General features: G+C 47.5%; 1 protein-coding gene across 1 annotated transcript in view; it reads right to left on the bottom strand.

Annotated features, from left to right (window-relative positions):
- Positions 1 to 13438, bottom strand: part of DOCK4 (dedicator of cytokinesis 4) — a 356538-nt gene that overhangs the window by 165336 nt on the left and 177764 nt on the right. Inside the window, exons 9-12 of the mRNA XM_038751970.1 lie at positions 2579 to 2607; positions 2260 to 2442; positions 1020 to 1102; positions 405 to 465 (exon numbers count right to left, since the gene is read on the bottom strand). Coding sequence (XP_038607898.1) covers positions 405 to 465; positions 1020 to 1102; positions 2260 to 2442; positions 2579 to 2607 — 356 coding nt within the window. The remainder of the gene's footprint in view (positions 1 to 404; positions 466 to 1019; positions 1103 to 2259; positions 2443 to 2578; positions 2608 to 13438) is intronic.

Genomic DNA, 13438 nt, shown 5'->3' with positions numbered 1-13438 from the left:
TTATTGTACAATTTTGATCATTTTTATTCAGGGGGACTTCCCAGCAGTGGAGAGTACATCTCTTTGCATGCAAACACAATACACACAAACACATGCAAACATTCTCTCAGCACTCGTGGTTTAACAGTTGAACAGGAATCCCCTGGGCTCTGGTGCTGCAGCCATCAAAGAGGCTGGTGTTTTAACTTCTGGCCCAGAAAACCAAGGGGGAGGGGAGGTTCCCACCTATCACTGCTCTAGGAATTCAAACCAGGTTAGGGCTCCCAGAACCACACATGGGCATGCCCATGACCCCCCTCAACTTCCCCTTCCCAGACTGGCCACCTCCACACACCTCCACACTGCTTGACCCTATCTCTCCCTCTCCCTCCATTCCCCCACCACCAGCAATCCCTGGCGCTTACCTATCCGGATAATGTGCACTGTGATGTAGATGTCCTTCCTGAGCTCGCTGCTGCCCAAGTCCTGACAAGGAAGCAGGGTCTCATCATTTTATAATAATAATAATAATGGCATTTATTAAGCATTTACTATGTGCAAAGCACTGTTCTAAGCGCTGGGGAGGTTACAAGGTGAGCAGGTTGTCCCACGGGGGGGCTCACAGTTTCAACCCCCATTTTACAGATGAGGGAATGAGGGAACGGAGGCACAGAGAAGTGAAGTGACTTGCCCAAAGTCACACAGCTGACAATTGGCGGAGCCGGGATTTGAACCCGTGACCTCTGACTCCAAAGCCTGGGCTCTTTCCACTGAGCCACGCTGCTTCTCTTCCATTTTGGTGTGGAAATTCAAGGGGACTCAGAGTGCAGAACAGGGGGTTGGTGGCAGGCGGGGAGGGGATGAGGGGTGTGGAAAGAGTGGAGACGGGCCACTCAATGGGGTTATACGTTCTCACTGGGAGCGGGCGGTCAGTGGGGGACTCAGCTGGGATTCAGACCTCCCAGCCCCATTGTTCCGGGGACCGGACCCAAGATGGCTAGTTGGAAGGACAGTGTCCACAGGACTCGGGGAGCACTCACCACAAAGAGGGAACAGTGGCGTTCAGGCTTTTCTGGAGCTTTGGGCAACCCGTTCCTGTTCAGGCGCAAAAAAAAACCTCTCGCTGAAAGAAAGCAAATTGAGTTGAGTTTGCGGACCGTTCCGCTAGATCCCCTGGTTCCCTGTTCTGTCTCATTAGCTCCCAAGGGCTTGATGCAGGTATCTGCACAAAGTGAGCCTTCAATAATTGATTGATTGGGGGCTCGCTCAGCCAGGGAGCAAGCCAAACAGGGTCTACTAATGTGATGCTGCACATGACAATCCTGCCAATCAATCAATCGAATCAATCATTCCCCCTGGCAAATTAGGGCACTGAATGAGTGATGGAAAGAGCCATACGTAACTACTGAATGGGGAACCCTCACACATTTGTGTGCCCACGCAAGCCCCCTTTTTCCTCTCCTCCTCTCCATCCCCCCCACCCTACCTCCTTCCCCTCCCCACAGCACCTGTATATATGTTTGAACAGATTTATCACTCTATTTGACTTGTACATATTTACTATTCTATTTTGTTAATGATGTGCATCTAGCTTTACTTCTATTTATTCTGATGACTTGACACCTGTACACATGTTTTGTTTTGCTGTCTGTCTCCTCCTTCTAGACTGTGAGCCCACTGTTGGGTAGGGACCGTCTCAATATGTTGCCAACTTGTACTTCCCAAGTGCTTGGTACAGTGCTCTGCACACAGTAAGCGCTCAATAAATACGATTGAATGAATGAATGAATGAAAAAATGCACACGCTTCCACGCACGAACAAAGAAAGGGGGTGGAAATTACATCTTTCCTGCTATAGATAAGCCATTGAGGTAACTGCTCTCTTTCCTCTGAGATATAGCTAGAAATAGAGGAAACTAAATCCCCTATTCCATTATGTGGGGAGAGAAGATACTGATAGTAGTGTGTCTATTTTTCAGTCTGACTAAATGCCACTAGTTTTTTCTTCATGACTGCAGCCATGAATCCTGTGACCTAACAGTCAATTTCCTTCTCAAAATCACGTCCTGGTCCGAGCATGAAAGAGCTGTTTGAGGTGGAAGAAGGGCCAAGAACTGAAAGCTCTATTCTGAAAAGAACTCTTCCCTGGGGCTGTATCAGTTTTGCTTTGCAAGGCACTCAGGCAAGCGAAGCTTTGGTCCCTCCCTTCGCCTGCCTCCACCTTCTCCTGCCCCTGAGCATATAGTGAAGGCCCTGGGCTAGAAGAAAGATGACGTTTGCCTCTGGCTTGGAAGTCCCCAGCCATTCCTTTCCTGGCCTGCCTCTTCCTGGGCTGTGGGAATAAAGCATTAAATTCGGGGATTGCCGCTTTGACCCGGAGGCGGGTGTCTAGAAGGGTCCTCAGCACACTTGCACAGTTCAGAGGCAGGACCCCAGGAAGAGGACCCCAGGAAGACACCTCATCTGACAACATTGCGAGTTTTAGAATCCGAGAACGCATCTCAAACGTGAACTCCAAGGTGCTTCTCTTTTCCAGATTTTGGAGTCCAGCAGTGGCAATTACCAATGTAAACAAACAACTCCAACTGCGGTTACTCACTGGCATCAACCAGGATGCTGCCCCCGGGGCTGGAGGGCAGCGGGGAGGGGAGGGGAGAGAGAGAGAGAGAGTCACAGTCCAACAAAAACAGCTGGTTTAGGAGAGCCATGGAACCCACTCCTGCCCCCACACTGAGGGCTCAAAGAAATCAAGCTGTAGGCTAAATGAAAGGAGGCAGCAGGCTGAAAAGAACTCATCTGCTCAGCTGCTCTCTAATACCTCTTTATTGCCAGTTTGTCTTGGAAACATATATTGTTGCCTTGGAGGTATAGCTCCACACAACTATGGAGAAACGCAATTACACCAGACCACCATTCTCCCTACCTCTAAAACCTAATTTAGATCTCATCTCCTCCAAGAGGGCTTCCCTAAGTCCTTCTTTTTCCCCCAATTCCCTCTCCCTTCTGTATCATCTATGCACTTGGATCTGTACCCTTTGGGCATTTAGTATTCACCCAACCCCCAGCCCCACAGAAATTACATACATGTCTGTAAATAATTTATTTCTAATAATGTCTGTCTTCCTCTCTGAACTGTAAGTTCATCATGGGGTATAGGAAGGCACTGCTTTAAGACTCTTTCCAGACCAAAGCTATGCCTTCCAGAAACTATTCCCAATAGTGGCTTCTGCCGGGCCTGAATCACCCACGGAGAAGCAGTTCCCGAAACAGTCTTTGAGGGTCGGGGCGGGGTGGGGGGGGGAGGGGATAGGGGACAGCAACAGCATTGGCATAAATGACAGATTTTAGGGGTGAGGAGAAGAGAGACGGGGGAGGGAGAGGAAGAGGAAAACGAGAAAAGAGAGGGGGTCAGGGGGACAGCCGGAAACAAAAGCTACTGCAACATTTTATTCCGAGCCAGGAAGTATAATGATATGCCACAAAAATGCCATGGATCGACAGATCCAAATGGATGACGCAGAGCTCAATCCATCCCGCCTGACTGAATTGAGCTGAACCGAAGGGTCCAAACCGCAGACTCTCTTCACAGAAGGTGATGATGAATCCTTTTTCATTCTTTGACTATTATAAGCAAAACTGTAATCATGCACATCTCTCATGCCCCTTCACTTTGAGATACAGCAACTGATGCTGGAAGAGCAAGGTAAAAGGTAAAAATGCTCAGTCAGTATGTGGGGGGGAAAGAGAGAGAGTCTGGCACTCGGGAGAGGCCTCCTGGGTTTAAAATGTTTTCATCAATCGTATTTCATCAATCGTATTTATTGAGCGCTTACTGTGTGCAGAGCACTGTACCAAGCGCTTAATTCCCGCTTAATTCCTTAATTTCCTGGATTTTCTTCTGGGTACTCGGGTTAGGAATGACTGGGAAGAGACTGACTTAATGAACCACACAACCAATGCAGAGTTCTAAGATTAAAAGAACTTGACTTCAATCAAGCAAAACTCCCAAGGGTTAAAACTAGGCCAAGAGCTGGTTTCTCAGCAGACAGGTGCAAGCAGGCATCAGTTTTTAGTTAAATATCCAACACCGCCAAGGGAAAATCCCATTCTTCTTAATAGGGCCAGTAGGTTATGCCTGAAATTCCTGGAAAGCATCCCTGATTGGGGCTTAACTCTATTAAACATTTGGAACGAATTCCCACTGAACTACACGACCTAACTGTGATATGCAATGCGGAGTATTTTCATCGGAACAGGGAAATTGGGAATTGGGAATTTTGCCTCAGAAGCTGAAATGGCTGAAGCAGAATGGCCTAGGAGTCTGGCTTGGGAGACAGAGGATGTGGGTTCTAATCTTGGCTGGGCCACTCGTCTGCAGTGTGACCTTGGGCATGTCACTTAACTACTCTGTGCTTCATCTGCAAAATGGGGATTAAGACCGTGAGCCCCATGTGGGACAACCTGATTACCTTGTACCTACCCCAGCACTTAAACAGAGCTTGGCAAGTAGTAAGCACTTAACAAATAACATAATAGTAATAATTAATAATAAATAGCACCTTAATAGAACCTTAAGGAAACATCACTACCAACCATTTTCATCAGAAAGTGAGCTATTCACATTCATCTTAATTGCTTCCACTTCACCTTTCAACACAGATGTCTCCCACAGTGATTTGGGCAGGCAAATCCGGATCCTGCTATGCTGGTGTACTGCTTCTCTAGGTTATTGTATTGCACTATAAATTGCAGACGCACAAGGACTGTAAACGAGGATCTGAGAGAAGATGGGTGGGAGAGAGAGGGCAATCCCCAAAAATGTTTAGGTACCATCCCCGCATTTTCTCCATCCTCCTTATTGTCCAATTCCCAGAGCCGGGCCATCTCCGAGGGATGGCCAGGAGCCCCTGAGGTGTTGGAAGTTTGGGGGTTCATTGCAGCTAACTTGTACAGGAAGGGGCTAAATGGGAGAAGTGCTAGGTGGGCAGAAGAACTCATTGTGCCTAGGGTACAAATGCCCATCCCATTCACTGATGGTGGGAACCTAAGACCACGCACGTTTGCCTAGGGTCCCTTTTTGTCCAACACTGGCCCTGTATGGAGTGGTTCCTCCAATGCCGCCCGTGAAGGATGCAGCACAGAGTGAAGACAGAATCCCAAACTATGAGTCCTGGAACAGTCAGAGGACCAGAATTTAAAGCCATATTTATCGCCTCACACCTTTGCTTGAGAAGGTTGGGGAGGGGATAGAGAAAAGGAACATGCAAGGAGAATGGAGAAGAGTAGGAAACTCAAAGGACCACACAATGGAACAAAACAATAATAATAATAATAATAGCATTTATTAAGCGCTTACTTTGTGCAAAGCACTGTTCTAAGTGCTGGGGAGTTACAAGGCGATCAGGTTGTCCCACAGGGGGTTCACAGTCTTAATCCCCATTTTACAGATGAGGTAACTGAGGCACAGAGAAGTTAAGTGACTTGCCCAAAGTCACACAGCTGATAATTGGCGGAGCTGGGGTTTGAACCCATGACCTCTGACTCCAAAGCCCGGGCTCTTTCCACTGAGCCAAGCTGCTTCACAAAAGACCCTTCTGTGTACTCAGGAGCCAGGACACTGACTGTACTCATTTGATCTATTTCCAGCTTTGATTGGTACTGCAACTACTAATCAATGAATGGTTCCTGCCAAAGAAAACTAATTACCACTAATTACCACATTTATGAATACTGTGAATATTATGAATAATGGGAGTTAGTGCCCCCCTACCTCTCTCTGAGAATGACTTGCATCCGGATGACAAAGCTTGCAGGGGCCCGACCTTCGGTATAGTGTCACTACAAGAACACTGTTACGGAACTCCATCGGCATCGCCCTGAGAAAGCCCAAGAGAGCCCACATTCGGGCAACTTAGAAGCTGCTTCATTACCTTCTTGGCATTAAACATAACTACCCTTCCTGTGAGTGTAAATCATTTCACTCTTAAATATTTGCACTAATTAGGATTCATTAAAATATTCCCACTAGGTGCTGGCTCTCCAAATACACAGAAAATGTGGGCAATTCTTCACAGAGGTAATGGATCCAGCAAAGCCAGGTTCTGAACAAAGATTGGGCCCAGAAAGCATCCAAGGATTGCAGTCTCAGAACATTCTGAGATTCCAGAATCCAAACCACAGCCGAACCTGCTGCTGAGCAGCAGTGACGCTCACAAGGAAAGCATTTCTGTTCCCATGGAGGACAAACTTGCATTTAGGGATCCAAACAGCTCTCTACTGGGAAGAGGTGTGGCCTAGCATGACCCTGGGAGTCAGAGCACCTGGGTTCTAATCCTCAGCTCCACCATTTGTCTGTCATGTGATCTTAGACAAGTCACTTTACTTCTCAGCACCTCAGTTACCGCATCCAGTAAAATGAGGATAAAGACTATGAGGCCCAGGTAGGACACAGATTGGGTCAAAACTAATTAACTTGTATCTACGGCAGCACTTAGTACAGTGCCTGGCCCATAGTAAGTGCTTAACAAATTCCATAAAAAAATCATTTAAAAAACTGGCCCTAGTCATGAGCTTTGGGTACCAAAGCCAGAAAATGTGTTCATAGCCTGGGAACCTTCTGATGGTGGCCTCCTGGGTTCCTGCGGACTGGGCAGGTATTGCTGGGGAGCCACTAGCTGCACTCACAGATGATGGGACGTGACTTTAAGGTCAAGAAGGGGGTAAAAGTTCTGACAATCTATAAGGAGGAGGGAGGTGGAACTGGTAACTCTGAAATGATTGACTGGTCAGAGCAAGCAGAGGCTGGGAAGATATTAAGATAAATGATCAACAAATCACTCTGATGGTATTCAGAACCTCACTGGACCATCTAACCCAGAGGAACCCACGATGCTAGAAAATTCTCAGTAAGACCAATTGACCTTATGAAGGACAGCAGTATGGGAGACACCATGGTGGGGACTCTAGTCAGGCAGCGCTGTGGCTCCTGTTCCGTCCATGCTGCCAATTTGGGGCATCCTATCCTCAAATCTGCTGGGATTGGCTGGGTCCTTGCCAACTGGAGGCGCCAATGTCGATGGCTCAGTGACCCGCAGCAATCAGGCCGAATGCCAGATGGATCACTAGTGGTGACTTGGGCAAAGAACTGGGAATGTGAGTGTCAAAACAACTGACAATCCCAAAGTGAGGATTTCCCAACACACTGGAAGCAGAAAAATTCAAAGCAACCACGTGATAAATTACTCCAAAAACAGGATGAAATTCAAGATGGACAAGGGCTAACAAGGGCATCACCATCAGGGTTGAGAACAGAATGGGGAAAGGCTAGTGAGGCATAGGTTCTATGGAAAAAGACTTCAGGGCTATGGATGGAGAGGGAAGAGTTAGGGGTGTTGGGTGGTCCACCCTTAACCACGAAGATGGATGCTCAGGAGGGTGATCAGCAGAAGATGGCTGCTCCCAGCATCCTGGGGCTGCTGTCGGCGATGGGTGGATGGACTTTGGGTCTGATACAGTATGGTGTTACTCATGTTCTTATGTTTCTAACTTGCTCTCCTTTAGAAGAAAGCATCTAAGTCCCTTCTTTCTTTCACTGTGCTTAAGGAAAATCTCCAGTGCCATATTAAGAGTTTTACAAATCAAAACAAAGGCAAGCAGATAGGATTACCCCCAACACACCCCAGCCCAGGCCTCCTGAGTTATCTCACTCTGGCATGATCAGAAGGAGCCCCTACACCTCCCCCACCCCCCGCCTCAACAAGCCCCATGAAAGACAAAACGAGGGTTTTCAGTGGCTGGGATCTCTTAGCGAGAGAATCAGGTCATTTCTAGTGTCTACCTCTGAGAGAAGAGGTAAGAGGGGAATGAGAAAAGAAGGAATATTCCTTGTGACTTTGGGCCCTCAGAGAAATTGGTCTAAGCAGCTGGGTTTCCCCTTGAAGATCTGGATTCATCCTACTGAGCAAGCCAACTCAGCTTTCTGGGACCTCCAAGCTTCTATGGACTATATTTCAGGGCCCAGATGGCATTCATGCATTGACAGGAAAGTGAAGCAGATCTGGGGAAGGGGGAGTGGTGTGTTCATTCTCACAGAGACTTTCTCTTTTTGAAGCTAAACACCCACTTAATGCCCCCTTGAGTCACCCAAGCGAACCATGCCAGACTAACTGCAGGCAATGCTGGCAGCAAGTCTGGACAGAAAGGGTTGTGACTCTGGGGAGTGAAGTGGAAAGGCACAGGGGAACTTCGGGAAACTGGCAGACAGATGGCCATGTAGGGACAAGAACTGGAAGACAGACAAAATGAGGCTTAGGAGTGTTGGGAGTGGGGGCTACCTGGGCTCTGGGTTTCTGCAGTGTGAATGGCCTACAGAAAGAACCACCCCAGAGTGGGTAAGGTGGAGTGGGAGGTGCGGGGTTGGGGGGGAGGCGGTCATTCAGGAGAGGTCTCTGACAGGGGCAGCAGACAGAGGACAGCCATCACCCCACTGGCTTCAAAGAAAGTATTACACTGAGGGAGGTGGGCCCAAGCCACGCTTGGCTCCCCTGGGCTTCCAAGGAAGACTTCAAGCTCAGGAGGTCTCAGGGATCTGGTCAAAGGTCACCTCAAGTCACAACAAAGGTTAGAGTGGAGAGCTTTGGCCCAGCTCTAGACTGTAAGCTTGTTGTGGGCAGGGAATGTGTCTGTTTATTGTTGCTCTGCACACAGAAAGCGCTCAATAAATACAATTGAATGAATAAATAAAAGCTACAGACTCATGTCCAGCCCTCCATAAGCAAGTAGCCCAGAAGAACGTGTGCCATAGGCTAGGGCAGGGCCATGCCTTGGCAGGAGGTGGCCCTTTTGAGCCCTAGCTCCAAATGTCATCCCCAGTTCCTTCTTCTCTGGCCAGGCAGGAGGGGATTGAGGGTGGAGAGGCAAGTGAGGGTGGGGAGGAAGTGAAGATGGGGAGAAAAGTGAGGCTGGAGAGGGAAGGGAGGACCAGGAGGGAAGTGAGAACAGAAAATAAAGTGATGAAGGGAAGGGAAGTAAGGGCAGAGAGGGACGTGAGGAAGGGGAGGGAGGTGAGGATGGGGAGGGAACGGAGGATGGACAGGGAAGTGAGGAAGGGAAGGAAAGTGAGGAAGGGGTAAAAGTAAAAATCAAATTCAGAGGCCCAAGATTTTTTTCTCTGAGATGTATCTTTCACCTCACACTCATTATTAATAAGTGCGTGATTGATTCCTAGGCATAATTACTATAATCATCCATTCATTCATTCAAATTCTTGGATTATTCCTGAAACAATAATTTATTGTGAAGCAGCGTGGCTCAGTGAAAAGAGCACAGGCTTTGGAGTCAGAGGTCATGGGTTCAAATCCCAGCTCCACCACTTGTCAGCTGTGTGACTTTGGGCAAGTCACTTCACTTCTCTGTGCCTCAGTTCCCTCATCTGTAAAATGGGAATGAAGACTGTGAGCCCCCCGTGGGACAACCTGATCACCTTGTAACCTCCCCAGCGCTTAGACAGTGCTTTGCACATAGTAAGCGCTTAATAAATGCCATTATTCTTATTATTATTGCTTTTAATAGACAAACTCTGAAAATGAAAGGTGATATGAAGACTGGAACGTACTCATACAGAATACGATTACTGTGCCCCCCAGACTGTCGGTCTGAAGTTATATCTCAATCCTGCTTGTTTAGTGTTCATGGATTACAGACAGTGTCACCCCGGCTAGTCACTCCACGGCCAAAAATGGAGTCTGGATCCAGAAGGGCTGCAATTGTGACGGCTTTGGAAAAATCTGACTCTGAAGAAAGTTTCCCCTATACTGAGACTGAGTGACGGACAGTCCTGGCGGAGACGTTTTGAGTGTGCTGTCCTCTGAGCTGTAGACTGTAAGCTCCCTGGGGGCAGGAAATGTGTCTGTTTATTGTTATATTGTACTCTCCCAAGCACTTAGAACAGTGCTCTGCACAAAGTTAGTGCTCTATAAATACAATTGACTGAGCTCAGGGAAGGTGGGGCCCACCAGGCTGTAGCTCACCTAGGTGAAGCCCCAGAAACACCACCAAGGGAGCTGAGGTGCTCATTTTGGGACTTTGAAGATGGTACTCCTCAGGATGAGGGGTGTGATGTATGCCACAGTTTGGGCAGCTGGCCAACCACCTAAATAAGTTGCCCCACGGCTCTGGCGTCCACAGCCCTTTTCCTTGCCAGAGGCCAGGAGTGCTGTGATGGCCTGGAAGACCCACACGGCTGCAGGGGCAGGATGGAGTGGGTAAGGGTGGGACAGAGCTGGCAGGGGCAGGCCCGAATGGGCTGGGGAAATATAAGTGCCGGGTTTCATGTACTTAAAAGCCCTACGTGGGTTTTTAACATATTTTATCCCCTCATTTTACAGATGAAGAAATTGAGGTCCATAGAGGTAAAGTAACTTGCCCAGGGTCCCACAGTAGGCCTTCTCCAGGTGGCCTTCCAAGACTGAGCCCCCTTTTTCCTCTCTTCCTCCCAATCCCCCACAACCCTACCTCCTTCACCTCCCCACAGCCCTTGTATATATTTGTACAGATTTATTACTCTATTCATTTTACTTGTACATATTTACTACTCTATTTATTTTGTTAATGATGTGCATATAGCTGTAATTCTATTTATCCTGACAGTTTTGACACCTGTCTACATGTTTTGTTGTCTGTCTCCCCCTTCTAGACTGTGAGCCCATTGCTGGGTATATATGTTGCCGACTTGTACTTCCCAAGTGTTTAGTACAGTGCTCTGCACGCAGTAAGCGCTCAATAAATATGATTGAATGAATGAATGAACTGATTAGAACTGGGTTCTAATCCAGGCTCTGCCACTTGTCTGTGGTGTGACCTTGGACAGGTCACTTACCTTCTCTGTGCCTCAGTTACCTCATCTGTAAAATGGGGATTAAGACCGTGAGCCCCATGCGGGACATGGATGTTGTCCAAACCGATTACCTTGTATCCACCCCACTGCTTAGTACAATGCCTGGACCATAATAAGTGCTTAACAAACACCATTCCTCTTATCAGTATTATTATTATTATTATTTATTATTATTAGCTATCCCAGAACTTAGTACAGTTCCTGCCACACAGTAAGTGCTTAACAAATACCACTGCTCTCTCCACTAGGTCATGGTGCTTAATTATCTTTCTGGCCGTTCATTCTCAGTCTCCTTCGCGGGCTCATTCTTTCAATTGTATTTATTGAGCGCTTACTGTGTGCACAGCATTGTAGTAAGCGCTTGGGAAGTACAAGTCAGCAACATATAGAGATGGTCCCTTTTCTCTGTCTCCCATCTCCTAATTGTGAGAGTCTGTCAAGGTTCAGTTCTACGCTCCTCCATCTACACCCACACCCTTGGAGAACCCATTCACTCCCATGGCTTCAACTACTACCTTTATGCGGATGATACTCAAATCTACATTTCCAACCCTGATCTCTCGCCCTCTCTACAGCTCACATCTCCTCCTGCATTCAAGACATCTCTACTTCGATGACCTCCCATCACCTCAAACTTAACATGCCCAAAACAGAACTCCTTCTCTTCCCACCCAAAACACATCCTCCCTATGACTTTCCCATCACTGTAGATGGCACCACCATCCTTCCTGTCTTAACAAGCCCATAACTTTGGTGTTATCCTTGACTCCTGTCTGTCATTCAAACCACATATTCAATCCATCACTAAATCCTGTCGGTTCCACCTTCACAACATAGCTAAAATCTGCACTTTCCTCTCCATCCAAACTGCTACCATGTTAATACAATCACTCATCCTATCTTGCCTGGATTACTGCATCAGCCTCCTTGCTGACCTCCAAACCTCCTCTCTTCCCACTCCAGTCCATATTTCACTCTGCTGTCTGGATCATTTTTCTACAAAAATATTTGGGACGTGTCACTCTGCTCTTCAAAAAAAAATCCATTAGTTGCCCATCCACCTCCACATCAAACAAAAACTCCTCACCTTTGACTTTAAAGCACTCCACAACCTTTCCCCCTCCTATCTCACCTCCCTTCTCTCCTTCTACAACCCAGCTCGCACGCTTCGCTCCTCTAATGATACCCTTCTCACTGGACCTCGATCTCGTCTGTCTCGCCCCCAACCTAGTCCACATCCTGCCTCTGGCCTGGTACACCCTGCCTCCTCAAATCCGACAGACAATTACTCTCCCTTCCTCCAAAGCCTTATTGAAGGCACATCTCACCCAAGAGGCCTTCCCAGACTGGCCCCGCTTTTCCTCAACTCCCACTCTCTCCTGTGTAGCCCTAACTTGCTCCCTTTGCTCTTCCCCCCTCCTAGCCCCACAACATTTTTGTACATCTCTTTAATTGTATTTATCTGTATTGATGTCTGTCTCCCCCACTCTAGACTATAAGCCCACTGTGGGCAGGGACTGTGGCTGTTTATTGCTGTATTGTACTCTCCCAAGCGCTTAGTACAGTGCTCTGCACACAGTAAGTGCTCGATAAGGACGACTGAGTGAATGAATGAATGAATACTGCCTGAAATGTCACATCCCAAATGCCTATGTGAGTCCTAAAATCCAACAGAGGCAGTCTACCTTTTGTTCAGCTTCCATCTTGGCAAGCAAACAGCATGTTGGTGCTTGAAGAATGCTCCTTCTCCCGCTAGTTCATTTCTCACTGAGACCAACAACGCTTGTCCATGATCTCACTAGAGGGTTTATTCTAATGTGATGGAACGCTGCATAAAGAATACACCGCCAAACCAGATAGATAGACGCCTATGGAACAGATTCACGCTTTATCCCAAGCTTTGGGGGACCAGGAACAGAAACAAGGTACACAGTGATAACAAGCCAGACTGCCGGCATGAAGAGGCAGAAGGAAATGTCACTGCAGGTCATCAATGTACGGATACCAAAACTGAAGTCCTTGCGAAGAGCGTCTAGACAGATCAGGAAATGCTATGTGCTGTCTGGAGCAAATGATATCACCACGTTCACGGAAGAGCCCTTCAACACCCACTCATCTATTTATATTACAGACCAAAACTTGCTCTCTGCCAACTTGACCACTGAAGAGCATTTTTCCTCCAGTATTCCTTGGCTTTGAGGTAAGAAATCAGTCAACCAATGGTATTTAGTGAGTGTTTCCTCCGTGCTCCGTGCTAGTACTAAGCACTTGGGAAAGTACAAGTAGAGTAGAAAAGCAGCATGGCTCAGTGGAAAAAGCCCGGGCTTTGGAGTCAGAGGTCATGGGTTCAAATTCTGACTCCACCAATTGTCAGCGGTGTGACTTTGGGCAAGTCACTTCACTTCTCCATGCCTCAGTTCCCTCATCTGTAAAATGGGGATGAAGACTGTGAGCCCTCTGTGGGACAACCTGATCACCTTGTATCTCCCCAGCGCTTAGAACAGTGCTTTGCACATGGTAAGCGCTTAACAAATACCATCATCATTATTATTATTATTATCAGTG

The sequence above is a fragment of the Tachyglossus aculeatus genome, chromosome 10 (assembly GCF_015852505.1).
Source record: "Tachyglossus aculeatus isolate mTacAcu1 chromosome 10, mTacAcu1.pri, whole genome shotgun sequence".
NCBI classification, from domain to species: Eukaryota; Metazoa; Chordata; class Mammalia; order Monotremata; family Tachyglossidae; genus Tachyglossus; species Tachyglossus aculeatus.
This window is presented reverse-complemented; position numbering and strand designations above follow the sequence as displayed.